Source organism: Rhinolophus ferrumequinum, chromosome 12, assembly GCF_004115265.2.
Source record: "Rhinolophus ferrumequinum isolate MPI-CBG mRhiFer1 chromosome 12, mRhiFer1_v1.p, whole genome shotgun sequence".
Classification (NCBI taxonomy): Eukaryota; Metazoa; Chordata; class Mammalia; order Chiroptera; family Rhinolophidae; genus Rhinolophus; species Rhinolophus ferrumequinum.
In genome coordinates, this window is record NC_046295.1 from 54,420,672 (window position 1) to 54,446,087 (window position 25,416).

The 25,416-nt window shown below is 41.3% G+C and overlaps 1 protein-coding gene across 1 annotated transcript; it reads left to right on the top strand.

Moving 5' to 3' along the window:
• ANP32B (acidic nuclear phosphoprotein 32 family member B) lies at positions 1–23,545 on the top strand. The gene is made up of 7 exons (XM_033123785.1): positions 1–421; positions 9,457–9,606; positions 12,873–12,995; positions 18,288–18,477; positions 20,583–20,707; positions 21,751–21,820; positions 23,087–23,545. Exons 1-7 carry the CDS (start codon positions 368–370, stop codon positions 23,152–23,154), a joined length of 780 nt encoding a protein of 259 aa, XP_032979676.1. The 5' UTR covers positions 1–367; the 3' UTR covers positions 23,155–23,545.
• Positions 23,546–25,416: the final 1,871 nt, after the last annotated feature.

A 25,416-nucleotide genomic window follows, 5' to 3' on the forward strand; every position in this document is an offset into this window, starting at 1 on the left:
TCCTTGGTTCATCCTCAGCCACCGAGTCGAGCGGCGCCGCTCCGGGCCGTGTGGTGCTGAGCAGCCGCCTGCGCCGCGTCGCCGGTTTAAGCGCAGTGCGGGGCCGCGGCCGGGGGCGGCGGTAGTGAGACCAGCGTTACGCTCCAGCCCCCTTTTCCCTCCATGGTTTCTCTCGGCTCCCGTGAGTAACTTGGCTCCGGGGGCTCCACTCGCCTGCCCGCCCGCCGCCCGCCGCCCAGGACCGCGCCGCCGGCCTCTGCCGCCAGTAGACCCCTTCCGACGGCCCTCGCAGCGCAGGCCGGGCCGCCTCTCCCCCCTCCGCCCCTGCCGCGGAAAGTTAAGTTTGAAGAGGGGGGAAGAGGGAAACATGGACATGAAGAGGAGGATCCACCTGGAGCTGAGGAACCGGACCCCGGCAGCGGTAAGCAGAGCCCCCCTTCGGGCGTCCTCTCTCTCCGATGACTTGCATGTAATGGTGGCCACCTGCGGGGCCCCGGGTGCGGGTTCGCCAGCCCCGGCGCGGGGAAGGGCGCAACTCGCGGGCTCGGACCGGGAAGGCGGGCAGGCGGGCGCGGAGGGGGGAGCGAGCGCGCGGGGATTAACTCTTTGGCGCCCGCGGGCCCCCGCGGCCGTCCGAGGAAGGCGGTGGGGTGGGGGAAAACAAACTTTGAGCTCCTCGCCCACCTGGGTCCTTCCCGGAGCAGCGCGCGTGTGTGTGGCAGACGGCGAGGGAGGGACAAGGGGGTTGTGTAACGCTGGGAGCCATGTTTGCAGCCTCCCGGGATGCGCGGCCGAGCGGGGACCCGGCCTGCGGAGGAGCCGCGCGGCCAGCCGGGGCTGGGCCCGCTGCGGGCCAGGCCGGGCTTCGCGCGCCCCGGGCCGGCGGGGCAAGGGGCTCAGGCGGGAAGGGGTCTCCCGTGGCCTGCTCTTGCGGTTGGCGCCGGCCCGACCGAGGGCAGGAACTGTAGGGCGAGGAGTGGGCTTTCTGCCTCGGAAGGGGGGGCTAGAAGCCCCCTCGGGTGACCGGGGGCTTCGGGCGGGCGCGGCCTGGCGCGCGCGGAGCGGGGGAGGGGCGAGGCCGGGCCGCGGAGGTGGCGCAACCGCCGCCCCTCGTCAGGCCAAGTTTGAAAAAAGGACGCGGTTCCCGCCATTTTTCAAGCCTAAAAATAAAACTTTCTGTCCCCATTTCTCTCCCTTCCCTTTTGCCCTCCGGGCCTTCCTCACTCCCGGCCTTCAAGGGCGGGCCCTGGTCGGCCCAGGCCAGCCGTTGTGACGGTGGCGGCGGCTTCGCCCTCCCCCCGCGCCGCGGCGGCGCAGCCCGGGGCCCCTGCCCGGGAGGTTGGCCCCTCGGTGTGGGCGGGCAGCGGCTCCACGCGCCAGCCGGGGCGCGCCACAGGCCGACACAGCGCCATGTTGGCGGGCACCCGTCTCCCTCCGCCGCGGGAGCTGGCCTGCGGGCTCGGCCCAGCCCGCCCGTCCGCCCCCGGCGGTGGCTGCGGGCTGCCGCTCCCCGAGCCGAGCTCGCGGCTTGTGTTCTGCTCGCCTCTCCGGAGCTCGGCTCGCACTGGCGGGAGCTGCGCGCTTCGCCGCCGCCGACTCATCTCCGCTCTGGAGCTCTGCTGTCCTCCTCCCCCTTCTTAAAAGGGCAATGCCGGCGGCCGGCTCCGCCCGGGCCAGGAGCCGGGGGTGCGGGCGGGCCTCGGCGGCCTCGGCCCCCCACAAGTGCACGAATGAGGCTGACCCAGGCCGGCACTTGCTGGCCGCGGCGGCGTGAGCTGCGGGCAAGCCTTTAAAAATCGCCTCTTCTCCACCCCGCGGACTAGAGCGGCTTCCCGCGGCCGGGTGCAGGGCCACGGTACCCGGCCCCCGCGTGGGGAGGCCGCCCATCTGCCAGACCCCCTCCTCGGGTGAGTGGCGGGCTCTAGCCGTGGGGGAGCACTGGGGAAGCCCTCCCACCCCGCCCCAGTCCCGCAACGGGCGCGTTTCGTGCAGTCAGGTAGCTGTGGGTAACAAGTTACCAACTTGTGGAAATTCATCAACCAGGATTTTCCTGGTGTGCACGAGGTTTTGAATCCCTCAGGTCACCACAAATGAGGTTCGGGGCGCAGCACCACGTGGCCACCCCGAGCATCCCTGAGGGAGCTGAAGGCGTGGGCGTCTCTACTAATCCCTGGGGTTTTAAAGTTGAGGTGGGACCCAGCTCGTCCCTTCCGTTCATCAGTCAGACATTTTGTGTCGGCCACGTGCTAGTATATTGAAGGGTTAAACCTCTTCGCACTGTAAAACTCGACGAGTTCTCTTCTCGTTTTTTGAGACGTTGTTAATTTCAGACGTTTGCGTTATTACTGAGTAGTTATAAATCAGTAGAATGTGGAGTAATTACATTTAGCCAGAATTTCCGAAAAAGAAAAGTACTACACACTTGGGTCTTCCAAGTATTTTCAAATCGAGAATTTGAATTCTTTGTGCAGTAACTAAAGTACTATTAAAGTACTTACTCGGTAAGGATCAGTGTTGCTTTCTCTGGGAAGTACAACTGGGCTGGTGATCCCACTATATGGAATTTTTCATATATGAGATGACTAATATATTGCTCTTTGAAAAGTATGCATTTTTGTGCAAGTGTTAATTTTTCAAGTAATCAACTTAGGCCTTACCCTCTTGCCAAACACAGGCTAGTTAATTAACATTAAATTAAAAGGTCGGTTTGACAGTTGCACTATCCACATTTCACGTGCTCAAAAGCCATAATTGACTAGTGGCTATTGTACTGGTCAGCACTGGTCTACAGCAATCCACTGGTTTATTAAATATTTGAGTACCAACAGTATGCCAGGACCTGGAGAAGCAGTGTGAACAGCACTTGAGAGCTTACCCCTTCTCTCCTGACCTCTGTGGTGCCTATTGTACTGGCCTTGAAAGTGTTAACTGGAGCCAGCCAATATCGTGGGGGAGAAAGACAGGCTGCCCTAGAGATTCACAGGGAGACTGAGAGCAGGAGTAGGTTCTTAAGAGATTGATTCTCTTTGACTTTTAAACTGAAGGCTTTTGTGGGTAAAAATGCTGTAGATTTTGACGAGATACTTAAGAGCAGCTAAAAAGTGTTTTTGAAGAACAGCATCATCCTTAAGGCAAATGGGAAGTTCCAAAATGATTCCTTTAAAGCCCAAATCAGCTAGTCACAGGCTCCTCATATTTTGTGTGGGGCCAGGAGTAGGTTTGGCTTCTGGGATCCGACAGAATCTCATCATTTGAGGAAAGAGGAAGAATCCTTCGTCTTTTGAATGTATGGGCAAGAGGCTCTTAAATGCAGAAGAGTGTACCCCTGGCCGAGGTTAATGTCATTAAGTAAGATCTAAGTGTTTGAGGAGGGTAAGTGGAGGTTGGATCATAAATGTTTTTAGGGTTTTTTGGGTTTTTTTTAAAGACCAGATTGGCCTGTGTTGTGTATGGCTTTTTTGTTCTTTATTTTGGGGTTTGCAGAAGACCCTGGTAACACTTTACCTTCTTGTGTTCTTTGGCCAAAGGCTTAGATCAAGATAATAGGTTCAGTTCACCTAGTACCATATCCATGTTGTTTATAAACACAAGTATTCTCATTTCTCTAATGGGGAACTAAAATATATATATAATTCCATTTTTTCTAAGTCCGAAACAGCTCCTTATGTCAGAGGTGTGTTCTCATAGTGGAAAAACTGACTAAGATGGATTTTAAAAATAATCTTCATAAAGAATGGTGATAACCATTTAAAAATATAGGAATATTTTACATAAAATATTTGTATTGCCAGTTACTTCACTGCGAACAAATTGTACAGCCCTAAAATATACCATATACACCACAGAAATTGTTGATAGGAGCACCTTGTTAACTGTGCATCTAGAAACAGCTAGCTTTGCTGTTAGCCCTGTTTGAGTTTTTCCTTCCAAGTTAGAAGGCCAAGCAGTTCCTGTGGTTCACAGTCTATGCCCCTGTGGAACACTAGGTGTGCTTGCAAGACTGAGACATTTTATATGCCATAAATAAGAAGTCTTTCCTTAGTCCCAATTTATTGAAGAAAAAAATTAGGTTTTTCTCACATTTTCTCCAATTTTGGGCATCTATTGTTTATTGTTGTGTCTATTGTGATGTAAGTTTGAGCTCAACAGGATATTTTAATTGGTTGCATAGCAACTAATTGGGCTTTTTCCTTGTATAAATAATACATATTCATTGAAGAAAAATTAGACCGATAAGCCAAAAAATATTAGATACAGATAAGTAAAAAATTTAAAAAATATAAATCTCTCACGCACATACTCATCCTATCATCTAGACATTCTGGTGTGTTAAATTTATTTAGTTATATAAATAAAATACAGTAAACATCTTTATCTTTCCGTCATTATTTATTATAGCGTCGTTGTTACTCTATGCGTAGATCATAATTTAATCATCCCTATGGGGTGGTTAGAAGGTTTTTTGGTTTTTAGAATGGTTCCCTTCTTTACCCACCAGTAGAATTTGGGTGTTTCCTTCATGCCAATAGCTCTGCCACCTAATCGCATTTGAGAACCAGTAATATAAATCTGTTCTATTGTCATTTTGACAACATTTCTTTTAAAATAATAGTAGGGTAGAAAGTTTGAACATTGGTTAACTCAGAAGGATGGAAGTTAGCAAGAGTGGCAGGAGTTGCTTTTTCTTTCTACATTTTTGGATTTTTTCACTTACTACAATAATCATGTATTTTTTAATTAAAAGAATTGGTAACTTAAAATGTTCTTTAATTCCCCTATACTTTTTTTGCCCTTTTATAACAATTACAGCTGTTGTAATTGAAGAAGGTCACTGAACCAGTTAGGTAAAATTGATCTTTTTTTCCTCAGTGGCCAGGGGAGTGGGAAATGAGAGAAAATTGGAGAGGATGGAAGGGAAATCGGGGTTAGATGTCCTCTGTGGCTCCAGTCCCTGGAACTTGGCTGCAAGTATAGCTCAATTTTTTTCAGTGAAAACAGTACTGTTTGCTGACTGCTGTACAAAACAGTTAAATGGGAAATAATGGATTTTTGTTTTTAAATGTTTACTTCAAATTGATGTTTGAGAAAAGGCTAGTTTAATTGGACAATGAAGTATGAAGAAGAGTGAATTTGACCCCAAAAATTAAACCATCTATCTTTGAGCAGAAGGCCAGCTAACTCTATCTTGGACCAAATAGCTCCCTAAGTTTTACACACAAATGTATAAGTGCCTGCCTTAGATATTGGCCGTGGGAGGATTTGGGGCATAAGAAGGAGAAACTAGGGCCATTTCTTCTTGATTAGAACCTCCCTTTATTCTGGATCTAGATTAGGAGGCTGGGGATATATGCCCACCTGCGCAATGCCCCCATGCATCCTTTCCCACAGTTGTATTCTTCCTTGCAAGGCAGTCTGGATCCCTTCACATTTCAGGAAGGGATGGGGGAGTGGGGAGGCTTAGTTATCTCAAATGCTGCTGACACAATGCCCAAGAGAAGATACCTTTTCACCCACACACAAAAGTCCTGTTTAGACCTTTAGACAAGCTAGAAGGCTGCTGCTGATGGGCTTTCCAGACTTGTTATCCTCAGGCACAGCACTAAGTGAGACCCTCCTGTGGTCTCTGCTTTCTGCAGTAATTCCCACGGACCTGTCCTCATTCCCCAGTGGCTGGTCCTCTCACTGTGCCTCTGGAGCTCTGTTCTGGGAGTAGCACAATTCTTTACTACATCCTCAGCCTTCCTGGAAAAGTCAAGGGACATGACTTCTCTGCTGAGCCATAAAACCCTCTGCCCTGCTCACCCCAGTAAATTCTGTTGTCTCCTACTCACGGAGAAAATTACAGGTCTCTCATGTACATTCCCTGAACTTCTCGCTCTCCCACTTACAGACTCATCTATACCTATGTTCATCCTAGCTGTTGCTTCTTCACAGGAGGAGCTGCCCCACCTACAACAAGAGTAGAAAGATATATCTTGTTTTTTAATATGCATTTTGTATTATTTCTTGTAGTCGGACATTTGTTTATTGACATTTTGTATTTTTTGTGGCTTGTCTTTTTTTTTCTGGTCAATCTTTCTTTTGGGTTGTTTACTTTTTCCTCAGGGTAAAAACTATCCTCAAGAAAAAGGTAAATAAATGTAGATACCTAGAATTTTCGTATATTCACAAAAATGTGTTGAAAGGGGGTTGGTTGCCATTTTAAATAACTCACAACTCGATAACAGAAACTCAGATGTTTATATACTTTTACCCAGCAATAGATTGTGAGGAAACAATCCTGATTACAGAGGAAATTTTACATAAAAAGCATCCCATTATTTATAATGGTGAAAATTGGAAACATTCAACAGGGAGGATTGTAATGTATGGTACATCCATACATTGTAATTTCTTTAGCTATTAACAGATACTCACGGTTGTTACTTTCAAGTGTGCTAAATAATGTAGTTTTATCTCACCTCACCTATATTTAAAACATACAGAGCAAAACTGAAAAAGTACACCAAAATATTAATAGTGATGAAAATTACTATGCTTTGCATTAATGTCATAATGCTTATGATCAGAAAGGAGGTTCTCCTTATATCCAGGTTTTCTCTGATTTCGTCATCTGCTCAATCCCCTACAATCCTGACAGAAAACCCCTATCCAGTACTCTTGACAAACCTGTGACCATTTTTTCCTTTTCAATCGTTGTGAGGCACTTTCTCATACTGGGATATAGTGGCAACTGAAATAGACATGACCCTGCCCTCGTGAAGCTTGAAGCTTAAAGTCTGACTTTTTTTACCTTTATTTTTTTACAGATTAATATCCCCATCGTTGAAGTATAAAATAAGGTTCTAGAGAAAAGTCTCCCAGCCACTCACTTTATATCCCTGAGAGCTTATTCCTGAGAGAGTTTATGTACATATAAGAAAGTGAATGTGTGATATATTACATAAAGAACAACATATTATACATTCTGTACGTTTTTCATCCCACAGTGTATCCTGGAAATGAGTCCCGTGTTGGTGGGCATTTAGGTTTTCTAATTTTTTCAATCCTTTTTAAAAAATAACGTCTTGTGCCTTATTTCACAAGCCTTTCTGGGTGTTTCAAAGTAATCCTTCACCTTTGGGTACCACTCCTGATTCTTCTCAAGTCTCCTTTGCAGGCTCTCCCAGGGTTCTATGCTTAGTGTTCATAGGAATTCTGTCCTTTCACTACTACCTTTGTCTTGATGCCTCCCCAATACAGAATTTATAACGCAGACGTCCCCAGAACTCCAGACCCATGTGTCCAGCTGCCTGGGGATCCTTTCATCTGTATTCCATAGGAACCTTAAACTTGGTACCCATTGAGGTATTCCTTACACCTCTCCCTCAGTAAGCTTTTCCTTCCTTCTTTCCACCAAGCTACATGGTTCCCATTTCTCTAACGCAGAACTTTAATTCCTCTCCGTTATCTTCCATACTCAACAACTAAACTGGCGAATTGGACCCCCTTTAACATGATTTTTCTCCTGATTTCCTCTTCTTGATTCCTATTCTGTTGTTTGGGTCAGCAAACATGTTCTAACTCACATTTGAATGCTTTGTGGTAATAGGTGATGACTAGTTAAAGTAGAATTTTACTGGTTGAGTGAAATGTCCAGGAGGTTATTTCACCCAGTGAGCTGGGCGCCAAAATGGCTTAAGAGGCAACATGGCTAACTGATTCTTCCTCACTTGGCTTTTGGCATAATAGTGTCATTCTGTATATTAATTTTGGATTCTCTGTCAGATATAGTCATAGACAATCCCTTGTATTGTAGTGTACTACTTAGGTGGGTGACAATTACAGTTGATTTTTTTATTATGGTTTGTTGCTGTTTTTAAATACAAATGAAATACGTGCTTATAAAAAATGTATATGGTACAGATAGGAATAAACAACAAAGGTCTCTGTCATTCCCCTCCTCCCTTTCCCTGAGGTTACTTTCTCAGCATTTTACTATGCCCCAAGCACTACTCCCTACAACAACGCCATGAGGTATGTACTATTTTTTCCATTTCACAGATGAGGAAACTGAGAGATGTAAAGTGACTTGCCCAGGGTCACACAGGTTATAAGTGGCAGAGCCCAGCTCTCCTCATTTGACCTCTTCAGTTTTCAGATGTGCTTATTTTCACCAGAAGGGGGAAGAATGGTGGAGGTATCTCGAGAAAAGTGGAAGGGAGGGAGTAAAAAGGTATAATAGGACTGCATGCATCCTGACTGAAACCAGGGCTTCTGAGGAGGAAGTATACGGGGTAGTGAGAAGTAGTGAAGAAGCAAGTGAGAAGTTGTGGTGGTGTGGGTATCACTGTCTATAAATCTGTTTCCTTCTCTGTAAATGGTGGGAGGGTGTGGTGGTACAAAGAATTACAAGTAGGTTCTCCGTGAATGATAGCAATTACTAGAGTAGGATCCTTGGATTCTGTATGGGAAAATGAAGACATTACTAGCTCCTGTCCTTATTTTAGAACCATTAGCATCTCCCTTCCACATACATGCTTGATTAATGCTATTAAATTTGGTAGATCACTGCAAGAATGCCTTTGGCAGTTAAAACTAATTTGCATCACTATAAATTGATCAAAATTCGTTAAAAAGTTGCATGTTTCAAAGTCAACCACAGAACAAGAAGGCAATGAGAATTAATGATGGTAGATATTCACAGAGTAGACTGTTAAATAGTCAGTATTCAGAATTTTTAAGATGTGGATACCCATGGATGGATTTGAGTTCTGAATTTTGGACCTCCAAAGAAGAATTTATGGTCTGAAAAAGGAACGTAATATAATGTCTACAGTTCTTTCCCCTAGAAATATCAAATATCTTGCTCACATATAACCAAATCGATCTTTGTTTTCAATTAAGGCCTCTTCCATCTTGACCCCTTCCTCATGTCAAGATAATCTTAGTAAAGATTAATAAAACCACAAGTAGGAATGTGTAGTGCTGCCAAAAATCTCTTACTGATCTTAATAGGAAAAGTGAAGCTTTCCTCTTTTCCTTGTGTCAACTTCCTGGGCCTTGAGGTAGACTCAGCCTGAAAGGGGTGGAGGGTATCTTCACTCCGCGTTTGTAGTTAAAGTTACCCCTTGGGGAGTAGACTTGGGAAAAGGAATATGGGGGATATAGTTTCTTACTTACATCTTGCATCTTAAGAACTGTAGTTTCTGTCTCTGGAAAGGAAAGAGTTTAAATCTTTATTTATACCATGGTGTAACATTCCACCCTTGATATCTATTAGTATATTGTTACTCAAGCCTTAATTATTTTTCATTTATTTATAACTGTGATCTAGGTCTAAGTAGAGGCAGCCCCTATATGTGGGTGTTTTTGCTGGGTATTTATGGTTGGAGTTTGTGCTCTTTTTGTTCTTTGTTTTCTGTATGTTTTTATGAAAGCTTACCTTTTTTTTTTTTTTCCCTTTGTCATCCACAGGTTCGAGAACTTGTCCTGGACAATTGCAAATCAAATGATGGGAAAATTGAGGGCTTAACTGCTGAATTTGTGAACTTAGAGTTCCTCAGTTTAATAAATGTAGGCTTGATTTCAGTTTCAAATCTCCCCAAACTACCTAAATTGAAAAAGGTAAGTGCTTTTTTCTTTCATTGTAAAAGAGAACCATTCTGGGAAGGGAAAAACTATGATTTTACCTGTAAGGAAACATGTACTGTAGCAAAAAACACATGCCTTTGGAACAGGGCATATATCTGGGATTGAATTCCAGGTCTATCGTTTCCCTGATGGGTGATCTTCTGCAGGTTATTTAATCTCTCTAAGGCTCAATTTCCTCACCTGTAAACTGGTGATACCACCTGACTTTACAGAATTGCTGTGATGTTTGGAAATAATACATGTTGGATGCTCAGTAGATAATAGTTATGAATAATTATTTTGTGAATACTTTATTGTTATACATTTGTTGTTACAATGTTATGTTAAATACATTTGTTCTTAGTATGCTCTGGGTTAGGGACCACAGGGTGCCTACCACTCTTCAAGTTTTATGTTTGTTGATTAAGGTTGAGTTTAACAGTAAAAACTTCAGATTTGTGGTTTTTATGATAATTCAAATCCATTGTATAATTTTTAATGACTAGAAGTTTAAAACGTGTTGTGACTGACTGCAAGTATTCATTGTAACGAAGCTACTGTATTTCCTTGCCTTAGCTGATGACCCATTGTTAGTGCTTCATTGGTCTAATGACAGACCAGTCACTACCCGCTTTCCAAGTCCCCCACCACCTAAGATGTTTTCTCGTGTCCTTGTACATTTAACTGTCACAGAGCCCCAAAATGTCAAAACTGGAAGAAACTTTGATCTTCTAGGCTAGCCCATTATTTTACAGGCATACCAGTAGACCCAGAAAGGTACAAGAATTTGCCTAAAGCCACCCACAAAAGTGGTTAGTGCTAGAGCCAGAACTAGAACCCGTATCTCCTATTACCTAACCCGGTACCTTTTCCATTACATACGGAAAGGGTTGTAGAATTCTCTGAGGTATATGTGTTTGCTTTATTAGGGAATTTACGTTGAAAATTTGTCTAAACAAAGGTATACATAGAAAGAAATCTGTCATCAAACTTAGGCAAAGGGCAGGTAGGCTGTCTGTGTAGCTTGTTTTTGAGTCTTGAGGGCCTTATTTTTTGGTTAAGTACATGAATTAAAAACCAGAAGTGCTTGTTACTTATTTGCCTTGTTTAGGTAATAAATGCTCTGGCAGTCCTAATGAGTCAGAGTGACCTGCTTCCTATGTGAAAGAATCCTGTTATTTAAATTGGTAAATTTTCCCTTTCTTCTCATAAGCACCTACTTCAGAGATTGAAGTGTCATCCTTTTTATTTGCATGGGTTATAGGTGACACTGGAAGCTCTGATTAGTCCATCAAACAACTAAAGGCTTTTTAGCATCTATTTACATAAACTTGATGCTAGCAGAGCCTAGTAGTATGTGTTTTGTGCTCTGTTTTCCTAGCATCCTGATACATTTTCCTAAATTACTGTGGTCTGTGTACTTATCAGACCTATTCAGAAAGGAAGTATATCGGTGACCATCGATATAGAGGCTTTATCAAATCCTTTTGAATTCTTATTTTAATCAGTTACTTGTAGGGTTAGTGAGGGAAGAATGGAGACACCCATAAATCAAACTTACAGGCAGATTCGATGTTTTTACAGTTGATGTGGACTTTATTTTCTTCCTACCTTGGATCACATGTTGTTTTTTAACAAGAAACAGGATCTGAAAGAAATTTGATTTATACATGTCACAGGTTTCCTAAATTTACACATTGCTTTATGTCAAAATAAATATACCACTAAATCCTTTGGCAGATTGCCTTGCTATCTCTATTCCACTCCCTAAGGTATTCATGTTGAAAGGATGTGAATATTACATATGTGTGGTATTCTAACCAACCAAAAGAGGTATTCTCTTTTTATTTTGATTTACTAATACCTCAAAAAAGCTAACACTTAGGTCTTTGTTGATTATACACTTACATTTTTAAATCTAGATCATGATTAGATATTTGACTGTAATATCCCATTGGAAGGAAAATTTTTTTGAAAATTACATTCTCTTCTGAAATATTTAATAACACCTAAGTAGCAGACCTGAATTGTTTTTTAAATTCATTCTCTCAACGATTATTTATATTTTTAAAAGTTCCTCTATTCTGCATCATATGTTCATTTCATTACATGCCATAAATAAATTTCATGACGTTTTCATGCTATTCTGGGTACGTAGCATAGTGGGGAAGGCATGGATTCTTCTGAAGCTAGCTACCCAGCTTGAAATCGTAGGTCCACCACTAGCAGCTATGTGGTTTGGGGCTTGTTACATAGTCTCTTTGTATTTAATTTTCCTCATCTGTCAATGGGGGTAATAATTCTACCTACCCTATGGTGAGATCAAGTGAGTTCATGTATTTCTAGTGCTTCAAACAGTGCCTGGCACTTAAGTACTATGTAAGGATTAGATACAGTTACCATTGTTGTTGGCATTTAAAATAGGGAATTTAAACCAGCTATAAGGGCCTAAGTTTTCTCATCTGCAAAATGAAAAGTTTGAATTAGATGCTCTCAACCATCTAATTTTTTCAGGCTCCAGTTTCTTTCACTCTAAGATTCTAATATTTCTTGCTGAAGGCTCACTCCTTTATTGGCACACCACTTGCTGTGCTACTTGACCTGCAGCTAAGAAATTAGAGTAGGTTCTTATAAAGGCCAGGTTTATGCAAGAAGTGGCCTCCAGGGAGTTGGTTGTGTCAGCCCTGAAGCTATTGCCCCACTCCTTTTCCTCAGGTCATGGACCTTCTTTTAAGGGCTTGTTTTGGGACCTGTACCACTTCAGTAGACTTCAAAGCAATATTTCCTGGTGCCTTCCAGATGTAGAACCCCACAGTGTGTCAGCATTTACAGAACCAGATTAGATTTCAAGTGGGCATAGCAAGCTTTGCTTATCACATACAATAAGCTGGGCCGTTGATCCTTCCTGGTAGGTATAGAATATTAACAACTTCTCAAAGAATTCTAATTTGCTTTGACCTACTTTTCAGGTGAGAAGATGTATTATTCACTGGTATCAGGGGCCAGTTCTCGAGCAAACTGTTATAATTAGAAGCTGGTTAAGAAAACAACTCTTCTCATCCTATCCTATCCTGTCTCTCCAGTGAAATGTTGCTGGGATCTGTAAACTATTTGGGTTTAATCAAACAAAATGAACATAAATGCCCTAATAAAAAGAGATCTTTGATAAGTATTTAAGAACTGTATTTGCTCTTTTGAACACCTTAATGATGTGTGTTTCTCTTTGTATTTGTGCTTGTGCTGTGTGCATTCTCTTGTAGCTTGAGCTCAGTGACAATAGAATCTATGGGTGTCTGGACATGTTGGCAGAAAAACTTCCAAATCTCACACATCTAAATTTAAGTGGAAATAAACTGAAAGATATCAGCACCTTGGAACCTTTGGTAAGTAATTGAGAATTTAGAATCCAGGACTTAATTGGATTCATTTTCATTTTCATATTTCTTTATAGTGAGGGAAATGATTGGAAAAAATAATTGAGAAAGTGGTGGCTTTTTATTATAATAGTTTTTATAAGAGTTAGTCCAGTTTTAAAGATCAGGGCCTCTGTAGTTATGTGTGTTCCTGTGACTTGGCTCTTCCTGTCTGATACTGTGGTGGCTTCCTTCAAAGGGGAATTCTTTTCTTTTGTCTTTTTTAGCGTTTTGTATATTTATGAAATTAAACATTTATCTTAAAAACTTTTTCTCAGACCGGCCAGGCTATTCTATACTTTCACAGAAAAAGCTATTTATTAGGAGGCATATCTGAACTGTAGGTAGAACAGAAGTCCAAAGACAGTTTCAGTAAATTTTAGGTCTTCTAATTCATGATTTTGTGCTCTAGCTGGATCCCAAGTTTTGCATGGGAACCCCAAAATCCTTCTCAGTCTTACATACTGAGATAAGCTATGGAAAGTTAAATTCAAGTGCCAGTTGGGTTATAGACTTGCTGTGTGACCTTGGGCAAATTGTTTCTTCTCTCTGGGCCTCAGTTTCCTTACTTGTGAAGCAGGGACAGTAATCCCTGCCGTACTTACCTCACTTAGTTCTGAAAATAAAAAGGTGATGCACTTGTTTTGCTTTATTAAGTCAGGAAGCTGTGCTAATGGGGGTCCAGTCCATGTGGAAGTTGTAGTGGCCAGAGAAGAGCTTCTGGAGACAGGGATTAAGGCAGGGTGTGGGGCAGCCCCCAGGCTGTTCTTTTGGCTGCCACCTGGAAATTTCTGTGACTTCATGATTGTTAAATGATGCTTTCCTTAAATATGACATACTATAAATTTGGCATACAGGTAGAATTCCATTTTAATGAGGCTAACGGAATTCAAATCTGTTCATACTACCCAAAGAAGTCTATAGCTTCTTTTTGTTTTTATTGGTATATATAAAGTCAATATTTCTATTTGACTTAACTTGCAACCATTAATTGGGAGAAGATTATATAGCAGATAAGAACTGTCTTTCAGGATCCAGAAGAGCAGAACCCAAGAGGATGCTAAGGCATCTTCTGCTGTCTGTCTTTTCTGATGTCACAATATATTACAATATTTGAATTTCACATCAGTTGTGGAGAATGTTCTGTTGATATTTCAAGGGAAGATAGAGTTAAATTGTGACTTCAGTGAAGGATTTCCTGTCAGAATTATAGGGTCTTTTCTCTCCTAATGAATAATTGAGCCACTGCTCCAGTGTAGATTTAATCATTTGCAGAATCACTAAGTGAACCACGCTTAACTCATATTTCTCATAAATGTTGAGAGCTTGTTTCTCACCTCTGCTCCATGAATGTTGCCCCTTTTTTCTATGATAGATACATTCAGATACTTAGGCTCCCTCATTTTTATAAGTTCTATTTTCCTCTAAACTAATCCCCATTTCCAATGTTTAAGCAAACATTTATTGAGTTTTGCTGTATTCAAGGCCATTAACATTTACTCATTGTATCCCATATAATCCAGAGGAGAGAAAAAGACTGTCCTTTTAGAGATGAGGAAACCGACTTTAGAAAGCTTAAGTAATTACTCAGTGGCACTGGACAAATAGCAGAGTAGGGATTCAAATCCAAGTCCACCATTCTTTCCAGTGCTCTTGGAACTTGTTCTTCTCTTTTCCCTACAAATTTATTCCATAGCCAAGTTGCTCTGCTGGGCATTCCAATAGGATCGCCACATTACGTGCTGATGGTCTCCCTCCCAGTCAGAGGGCTACAGTAAGCCTTTATTGTCTGTGTTAATGACAGGCCTTGTCAATTCAGGGTTACTGTAAGCACAGGAACCCTTTTTTTCTAGAACAGAGTACCAAGCAGTATGTTTCCAAACTAAGATTACTGGCTATTCCTGAATTCTCCTGGCAACCTAAGGCCTCTTTGATATTTCATCAGAAGCCTTTGTCAGTGCCCTAACACACAGATGCAGAGCAAAAGCAAGACTTGTGTGGGAGCTGTTTTCTTGGGTGTTCCTGACCTGGTCAGTGATGGATAAGGGCCCTTTGGTGGCTGTGAAAGTCTCAGTCCCCTGGGACAGTGAAGAAGGAAAAATAATCACTATTGTATTTAACGTTTTTGGAGGATCTACTATGTATTATACAGTGTAATGGATACTTTATGTATGTTAGGTCATTAGTAACCCTGCAAGAATATTTTTACAAAGTGGATAGAAATAGCAAGGCCCTCATTTTACATGTGAGGAAGCTGAGGCTTGAGAGAGGCTGAATCCATTGTCCAGAGTCACACACTTGATTAGCCTGTGACAGAGCCACAGCACTGCACATCCAGGGCTAGCTGGCAAAGCCTGAGTTCCTGCCCTTCTCTGAACTTGCTGCTCAGATTCCTGGCGGTGCTAGGTAGATCTCCTGAAGTTAGACCTTGGAATCAAATAAAACAGTAGAAGGTGAAGGGGGGAGATGTTGAATCCATTTTCACTTCTGAAAGTATCTTTCACTGGGGAAAGACACCATCCTCATCCTCATTCACCACATACATTTTGAGCTCCGTCTGCATTGAGCCCAGTACTTTCAGTCACTGCAATGATTGTGAATGCCTCTGCTTGCTACAGGGACATTAATCGAGAGACAAAGAAGGCATCAATTCAAACTTCCTTGGACACCTTTTTTAAGAGACCTGGGCCATCCAAACCATCCCCCAAAGCCTTTCTAAATTCTAAGAAGGCAAGCAAAATTATTGTTAATAAAATGTTTAATGTTTATTATGGCTAGCCTATTAGTTTTAGGCCAAATTTCTGGTATGATAGAGTTGTGTGTTTTTTTTGTTGTTGTTTTTTTTAAAGCAGTATTTAGACATTACCTTGGGATCCTGAATGATCTGTTTGTAGTGTATTTTGGGCCTTAAAATGTAATTTTACTACTTTAAACAAGTCTAGGATATATAATTATTTGCAGTATTGTTTATTTGCTTTCACTTGGTTTTCTAGTATGTCCAAATTATAATGGGTCCTTTCTCAAGTAGTAGCCAAAAACTTCACAGATTCATAGAGTTTCAGAAACAGAGCCTTGGAGGCCCCGAATAGTGGGATAGTCAATAGAACTAGAGAAAGAGCTTGGGGCACTGTAGAGCATTAACGGTCCGGGATTGTATGCATCTTTGTACATTTATGCCTAGGGAATAATTTTGAGAAGTACATGGCTCATTCCTTTGAGCAAAGAAGTTTTAGACTGACTGATCCTCTTTGGGAAAGCTGCCTAAATTTACCTGTGGTTGTATCTTATCTGTTATAGAGTCAACTTTTTTGTGAAGAGAAAAAGAGTTCCCAGTATGCTACCTGGTTGTCTGGGGTAGTATTTCAGCATTCCTCTCCCACCCCCCTTGGCAAGAATTTATACCTGGGCTTCTGGAGGTCAGAGCCTGCCCAATGGGGTATCTAATCTAAAGCCACACACATAAAAGCAGTTCTCCCTATGATGAGAAGGACTGGGGATAGCTTTCTTAAGACCTCAGAGGCATGACTTACATAAGCACATTATTTGATGCACAAACCTTTGGATCGTCATACATTGGTGTTTGGAGAAGTACAGTTGCCTGTTGCTGTAATCCTACTTTGTGTTCCCAAGGGCTGCTCAGTGAGAGTAAAATAAATGTGGGAACCTCATCTTTGACCAGGAAGATGAAGATTCTGTAAGTTTAAGGGTTGGCAACACTTCTCTCTAAAGGGCCTGATGATAGATCTTTTAGGCTTTGTCAGCCATACAGCTACTCAGTTTTGCCACTGTAGCACAAAAGTAGGCATACATAATCTATAAACAAATGAGTGTGGCTGTGTTTAGTAAAGCTTATTTTACCAAAGCAGGCTGTTGGCTGGAATGGGCCCTTTAGCCAAGTCCTGCTTTAGACCAACGATTTTCAAATTATTTTATAACTCTCCAGAATTACACAGATAACTCAAGCCCTGAAGACAAGGTTTTGTTTCATCTGCATTTCTTCTGAGATACTTGTGAGTGTTGAAATAGCTTTCCCAGTAAAGCATCAAAACCTTTAAAAATCAACCTTTATTTTTTGCAATTTTATGCAAAGATCTTAATATTTTTATTACTACTATCTTAGACAACACCAAGCTTCAGAACCATTTAAAGTGACATTTATGAAGCTATATAGCATATGCTCTCCAGGCTTGTTGCCCCTGTTCTAAAAGGCACCAGGCTACACAGGACTTAGCATTTTGTGTTTGCTTTTTATATGCTTGCACTCTGTCCTCTCTGAGAGGGTCTGCTCCTGTTGATTTCTTCCTACTTGCCTATAATATTAACTCTGCCCTTCCAGTCTCTTCATTACCCTTGATCAAACTTAATAGACCTGGGGTTGAAGTACTAATACACTGATGTAACAAATGAAGATCTGAGTAAAATACATGGACATTTTCCAATCCACTTTGACTACTTTCTTAAGCCAGGATTTTAGATCTTAACTATATTTTAGATGAAACTGAGATTCAAAACAAAGGAAGTATTGCAGCAAAGTTTCAAGGTATGGTAAAATCAGGAGAATTTTACATCTGAAAAGTCTGGTAATAGTGTTAATTATTTCCTTAAAAATTAAAAAAGAGTGTAATGTTTCTTTATTTCTGAAGTTTGAACTCTTGAGACCCCCTTCCTTTTCCCCAGCCTGTATCGACTCCTGTCTTCCCAGAAAATATCTGCCTTACCACACTTTGCACTTTATTATATTCCGTTATAGATGTTTCACATCTATGTCCCCAAGTAGAAATCTCAAACACCTTGAGACTGAGTTGGTTGATTGGTCGAATGAGTGAATTTTTTTCCATACTATTAACCCCAGAGCATTGAAGACTATGCTTGATACCCAGCAAGTTCTTATTGATTGCCATTTGATTACTCAAATGTTTAAACTTAGTTTTGAACCAAGTTTATTAAATTCTGTTTGATTTGTCTCATACTATGAAAAGATTCAGTTTTAATAAATACTTTTTCAAATTCTTATTTCTTAAGGCTGATGCTGCCAGAAAAAGTTCTTTGAAAAGGGTAGATGTAGAAGGGAAGGACTAGTTAAAATCCAGTGGCCTCAAATATAAAGGGTGCAAAGGACTTGAAATGTTATCCTATGTACAAGACTGAGTTGGGTGGTAGCTAATTGAATTCAGAGCCTAGAATTTTACCTCTTTCGGAGATGGGTTTTGTTGCTTATGTTCCTTTGGTTTAGGGGGTGTGTTTTTTGATCCTTTTCTTCAGAAAAAGTTGGAATGTCTGAAAAGCCTGGATCTGTTCAACTGTGAGGTCACTAACCTGAATGATTACCGAGAGAGTGTCTTCAAGCTCCTGCCCCAGCTAACCTACCTGGATGGCTACGACCGAGAAGACCGAGAAGCCCCAGACTCAGATGCCGAGGTGGATGGTGTGGATGAAGAAGAGGATGATGAAGGTGAGTGGGCAGCACAGCTGGGGAACCTATTTTCTGCCTCTCAAGGGTCCTGATAAAGTTACTGAATGTTCTTGCTATTGAGAAAAACAATTTATATCATGCATGTAGGCATTCCGTTAAATTTGGAGCTAGGACCTCTGTTTAATTTTAATTAGCTCTTGGGACATTGAAACCTTTAAATGATTCCAAATAAAAATTGTTTGTTAGCTACTCAGTCTTGAATTTGGAGCCTAGAGATCATGAGCTTCTTCAACCCGTTGAAGGACATGTGGTTTACAGTTTACTAAAGGGGTCACAGTTTCATGTCTCCTGTCTTCCTCCTAGCTCTTCCCCTTTTTTGGTTACTGCCTCCTTATCCTTACAAACTCACTTTCAGCAGCACTCCCAGGATGCCTTTCCCGACACCCATGAGCTCGGTCGGCTCCTGTGAGTCTACAGCATCCCCTCGCTGACCTCTTCATAGCACTTGGCATCCTGTGCTCTTTGTGTCCCCTCCAACTATGCTCTGATTGTCTTATCGCTTAGGGACTGGCTTTTTTTCTCTTTATTCACAGGGCTCAACACTTAAGGTACTTGGTACATCTTAGATCCAAATATGAATTAAACAGCTGTCCTGCCTTTAATATAAGACTAGAGTTTAAGAAGGTAATGATTTCAGTTGGATTCCATTTTTCATTAATAAGGAAAATAATTTTCTGGCCATAACATGGAATTCGAATATAAATTGTATTTTTGACATTTGGTCAAGGTTTTTTTACACATCCAGTTATCTTTAAAGATAAAAATACACGACAGAAGTGATCAAGAGAAGTGCGGGAGGAAAAACATCAGGCAGCTTGGGTGCAATTATTGGTGTAGTGTTCTAGAAGCTTTTTTACAGTTTCGTTTTGCAGGAGATTTGAAACAAGGCAAAAAGAGACAGGATGTGAGGTGGTAAAGTGGACACAGAATAGGACATCTCACCTTGTTCCAAATGTTTACGTCATTTGTTGCCCTCACCACATGTTCATTTGTTCCTAAAAACCCTTCGTGCCTTTTGTTGGCTAGTTAAGTTCACCTTAAATAAGTTGAACAGCCACATGTGCACGAGCCTATAAAGGAAATTCTTTGGAGGGTGGAGAGCAGTTCCTGAAGGTGAAGATCAGTCAGGCAACAAATATTTGAGCATTTCTTATACACCAGGCATTGTGGGAAATAATTTAGGGGCTGGGGGGAACCACATGGTTCCTGTCCTTTTGGAGCTTACTGTCTACTAAGAAGAAAATATTCGATAATCATAACTGAATAATCACAAGTGAGCAAAGTGTGTGGTAACGGAGAAGCACCAGGTGCTTGTGTGAGAGCACGAGCTGGGATTAGGAAGTCTGGCACATCAGCCTGAGAAGTGATTTTTTAACTGAGACTCAAAGGTTGAGTCAGTGTCAGCCAAGCAGAGCAGAGGGAAGAACGTGCAGAGGCCATGAGGCAGGAGAGAACAGCAAGCTCCGGGACTGGGTGAGGTAAGAGCTACTTGAGGGGAGGCCTGCACCAAATAGAGTAGAGACGGGCTGCAGGGGTCCTGCCTCCCGCTTCCGCAGAGTTATTAGTGGGTCTCCCAGGTTCCTGATTTGGGCTGGCTTTGTGGGTACCCTTACTTCAGAGAAGGAGTTCTTTTTTTGTTTTGTTTCATTTCTGTAACTTTTTACTATGGAAATTTTTAGACATAGATAGAGGTAGAAATAATAGTAAAACTAACTTTCATGTTCCCGTGACTGAGCTTCCAACAATTACTGGTTCATGGCTGATACATATACACCCCACCTCCTTCCCTCTTCCTTACTTAGAAGCGAATCCCAGACATTGCATCATCTCATCAGTAAGTATTGTAGGGTACATCTAGTCCACCAGGAGTCCTGGGCTCCAGATTTTATGGGACTCTGTTGGACAAAGGGACTGAGCTGCAGCAGCTTGGGAGAAAGAGGGTGACTGTGGTCCATGGTTTTCCTTGACATTGGTGTAGCCCAGCGTTTGTCCTATGGACCAACCCATAGTTCTCCAGCACCTTAGCAGGTGCACCCCATGGGACATCAAGGGTATTTCATGAATTCCTTTTGGACTATTTTCAGAAGGAGAAGATGAGGAGGACGAGGAGGATGAGGATGGTGAGGAGGAAGAGTTTGATGAGGATGAGGATGAAGACGAAGACGAAGATGTAGAAGGGGAAGATGATGAAGATGAAGTCAGTGGGGAGGTCAGTGCAACTGTTTGCTGCCCTGCTTCCTATTTAAGTTAAAAGTGTAGATTTAAAAAAAAAAAGAAAAGAAAAAGGAAAAGAAAAGAAAAAAACGGAAAAGCCTTCTAAAGAAATTAGTATACTTGTAAATATAGTAATACCAGTCTGATTAATTGAGCTCTTGTACCCCTTTTAATAAATACTAAATAGAATGTTTACTGAATGCTAACTAGACACAGTGCTTGACTCTGCACGATAAGTTTTGACCCTTTAACTTTCGGAGGAAGCAACGAGTTGAGTATTCATTCAGCAGGGTGAGAAAACTAGAAACTGAAGGTACTCGTATGTCTGTCCCTTTCTTGTATTCAAAGGAAAGGTATGTTTACCAAGTCTGAACTTGTTCTTGTATATTCAGTTTAATTCGGTAAATATATGCCTCTTGTGTTAGAGAGCTGGGGATGGAGTTAAGTAAAAATGTGGCCCTACCCTGAAAGAGCAGGTAGTCTAGTTTAATGGGACACCTAGTAATGCAGTATCTCTGAGGAGCTGAATGCCACAGAAGAACAGGGGAAAGGAGTGACTTAACTTTGACTCTCAAGGAGGTTTGTGGAAACAGCTGAAGAAAGTTAGACGTCATCAAAAATCATGTTATTGTTTAGCACAGAAATGAAGCTGAGCATTTGTATAATCTCATAGGTGTTTAATGAAATAAAGTTCCTGAAAGAAGCTTTTGATAAGAATGGTAATGTAGAAATTCTTGTCCAAACCTGCATTGAAAATCAAGATATTTAAGTCATTTCTTGAGTTATCCTGTTATAAGTTGCATGCTAATTAAATATGTCTGGCCAATAAAATGCTTACTTCTGAATAGCAATTTTTAAAGAAAATTTTAAATTAAGCTTTATAAGAAAAACCCACCAATCTCAGAACATCAAAGAAGATAAAAATAACATTTCAGTTTTCTCCTTGATGGACTGTCACATTTATTGGGAAATTGTATATTTTTTGTACTTCTCAACGTGGCAGAATTTAATAATGGTATGCCATTTACCATTCTTTAGGAAGAGGAATTTGGACATGATGGAGAAGTTGATGAAGACGAAGACGATGAGGATGAGGATGAGGATGAAGGTGGGTCTGATGCATACACTTTGTCCTCCTCAGCTGAAAATTGGCAGCTGGGGCCGGGGTCGGGGGGAGCGGGCACGGTCCATTAATTCAGAATTTAGAACCACTGAGAAGAACATAAAATGCCCTTTGCCCTGGTATTTTCACAGGCACTTATTTGTATAGCCCTGTCGGTGCATATATGCTGGTGCAGCTCGCCTGCTTTAGGGTGATTAATGGTGCCTGAGGGAAGGATACCCTGTCCTCAGTCCCCACACTGGAATTGTGTTTTTAAACCTCACCGTTTGGGTTACTGCCAGGCATGAGGTTTCTGTGTTTGGAATTCTTTCATTTAAAAAAAATAGTCTTAATTGGATTATAATTTTTGCAGGATACATAAATAGTATCTCTCTAATCTTACTAGTGTTATTCTTTTCCCCACCACAAACAATACCAGTGAAACATCTATTTATTTATTATTCATTGAGAGTACAAATTCTCATGCTTGTGTAGGTTTCAGAGTACCAGGTTGCTCTGCTTTCCATTGGTTCGTACTTTCTCAGCATCTGCTCTCTGTGCCAGGCACTGGACTAAATTTACACTGATAGAACAATCCTTATGACCTGGTTTCTGCCTTCAAGGAGCTTTTTAGAGCATAATTTGACACAGATTTAGTTAATTTCTTTGAAATAGCCATGAATTTTTATTAGTTGAAAGAACAGATGTATAGGTCTCTGTGTTAAACCTGAGGAGTCTAAGAAATCCTTTTTAGTTAATGTTCCCTTGCTACAATTTGTGTCTTGCCATGTTCTAGACTAAATACTTTGTGTTATCACACTTAATCCTCCAAATAACACTCTCAAGTTAGTACCATTTTCCCAATTTTACAAACAAGGAAACAGGCTTAAAGAGGTTAGGTGGCCTGCCCAAGATCAATTGTTAGCAAGCATGGGTCAAAAAACTGGCTCACTAACCCCAAAAGCCTTGCTGTGCATTTTGATAACTACTAATGTAGTCTCATTGTTGAGACCAACCAAGTGTAAGAAACATTTGGAAGACTGCCAACTTACAATTGAGAAAACTGGATTAACTACTGTGATCTGAGATGCATTTTGCCCTTCTTGGTTCTGTGGTCACTATTTATGCTTTTTAAAATTAATACTTCTTAATTAACAGTCTATTGATCTGATCAAGCTTTAATCTCCCCACCATCAAAAAATTCATTGTTGTTAACCTCCCTTAGCAATAACCTTTCCAATTGTCTCAAAGTGAGTTTTTGTTATTGTACAGAGGAGGAAGAAAGCGGGAAAGGTGAAAAGAGGAAGAGAGAAACAGATGATGAAGGAGAAGATGATTAAGACCCCCAAATAACCTGCAAAAAAAGAACTGTTCAGTATTGGTTGGACTGCTCATCTGGATTTGGTAGCTGTTTTAAAAAAAAAAAAAAAAAAGAGGTAGCTGTGATACAAACCCCAGGACACCCACCCACCCAAAGAGCCAAAGAATAGTTCCTGTGACATTCCGCCTTCCTCCATTTAGTCCCTCTTGGAAATCCACCACCAAGTTTGGGAACTTCACCCCAACAAAATTGTAAGCGTTGTTAGGTTTTTGTGTAAGACTCTTGCTGTAGCGTGGATAGCTGTGATTGGTGAGTCAACCATCTGTGGCTACCAGTTACACCAAGATTGTAACAGCATTTTTACTTTCTGTACAACAAAGAAGCTTTGTAAATAAAATCTTAACATTTTGGGTCTGTTTTTTTCATGCTTTTCTTTTTAATTAATTTTTTTTTACGTTTAGGACATTATATGTGACAACTGCCAAAGTATTTTTAAGAATTTAAGTGAAATAAACACGTTCCTCTTTGGTAAAGCCTAGTTGTATGCTTACATTTTTAAATTAGACTTTAATTGTAAGCTCATGTTAAAACACACTAAAGAACTGGTTTCTTTGGCATTTTTATATTAGTATCTATTGAGGGGAAATGCACAAGTGTGAATGATTTTTGAGCATTTAAATTTAATCCTCATTCTTGATGACTGTGAGAATAAATGAGATAGACTTTTTAAATAATGTTTGAAAGTCAGTGCTCTGGAGCCCCTGAAAGCCAATAAAAATGTTAGATTCAAATAATAAATGAATTAAGGAAAAGAGGGTAATATAAAGGAAAAGACCTTACCCTGAGTCCCAGGAGATCTGAGTTCTAGTTCTGGACCTGCTACTGATTTCCTGGGTGACCTTGTGTTGACCTCTGGATCACCCAGTCTGTAAAATTGAGGGGGTGTGACCAAATGGCTTCTGAAGTCTCTTGCAGTACTGATGGTCTGTGACCCTCACTGACTGGAAGGTCTGAAGAAAAAAATGGGCTTTGCACCAAGGCTGAAATATGTAGGGTTTGACTGATGGGTAAACAGTGTGGTTTGTTACCAAGACAGGTGTGCTAAGGAGGAATGACATGTGAAAAGCCTTGCCACAGAGCAGGTAGGCACTGCTTGAGGTCAGCTCAGCTTTTTCAGAGGCTGGAAATTTTCTCTATTCTTACAGATCTTAAAGGGATTTGGGGGAGGTGTAAGATATTCTGCAGTCTGTGTATTCAGTGGCTCAGCTATTTAATAGATATGTGACTGCATTGTCAATAGTTTTGTAGTGGAAGATTTGAGGATTTGTTTTAGTAAATCTTAGCTATAAGCTACTATGAGGGGTTTTTGTGTGTGTAAAAGCTATGTTAAAAATAGCAATCTAATTTGAATTTATGTCTAGAAAAAGTTACATAGTTTCATTAGAACCTCTAAAACATCTACTTTAAAATTGAAATCTCTAGTCTTTTAAAGTGGAGTTTGTTTTTTGCAAAGGAAATTCAAGAAAATTGTATTTGATTTCTGTTTTAACAGGTATTACTTTATTTTCCCCAATCACAGGCCTTATCTCTCATTTGGCAAACGTTCAATATGTTATAATTTCTGTAGCCTAAGTGTCCTTGGGTTTTGTAGATGTTGTCAAATACCAACATAACTTTGGATGATTATTTTTCCTTTTTTTTCAAGTTTACAGAACTTTCCAGTATCTGCCAAGCACCTAGAATGTGCCAGGCTCCTGGCTGGTCAAGGGGGAGGGGATTGGAATAGAGACAGGTCAGCCCTTGGGTGCTCAGTAGCTAGGAGGGAAGAGAGAACAGACACAGCAGTGATATTTACTAGGATCCAGGACAAGAGGTCCAGTAAGTGGATAATTCAGAGGCTGGAAAGGTGGCTTCCAACTTGAAGGACTGGAGAAGTTTCCTAAAAGGAAAGTATTTGAGCTGCACATGCAAATACAAGGTTTAGAAATGGCAGTGGAGAAAGGGAGGAACATGAGCAGAGGTAGGGAATTGCTGAGTACATTTATAATCAAATAGGCAAGTTTGACTGGAGGATGATGAAAATAGACGAATGGCAGGTGAGGGTTGAGCAGTAATTTGGAACTTCATTCTAAAAGGCCTTGAAGGTCAAACCTTGGACGTTCACTTTGTAACATGTCAGCTTGACCTGCTTACTACACGTAGCCAGTGAGGATATCTAGGGAATTACAAAGTCAGATTTTCATTTCTATCATGTTTTTCTTTTAAAGTTAGGTTTTCCAAA

What these genes read in the sequence shown, in the direction of transcription:
- ANP32B (XM_033123785.1), top strand. Translation starts at nt 368, where the DNA reads ATGGACATGAAGAGGAGGATCCACCTGGAGCTGAGGAACCGGACCCCG. An exon ending in AACTACCTAAATTGAAAAAG is followed by an intron (nt 9,607 to 12,872) that starts GTAAGTGCTTTT and finishes ATTCTCTTGTAG; the next exon opens with CTTGAGCTCAGTGACAATAG. An exon ending in AAGATGAAGTCAGTGGGGAG is followed by an intron (nt 20,708 to 21,750) that starts GTCAGTGCAACT and finishes ACCATTCTTTAG; the next exon opens with GAAGAGGAATTTGGACATGA.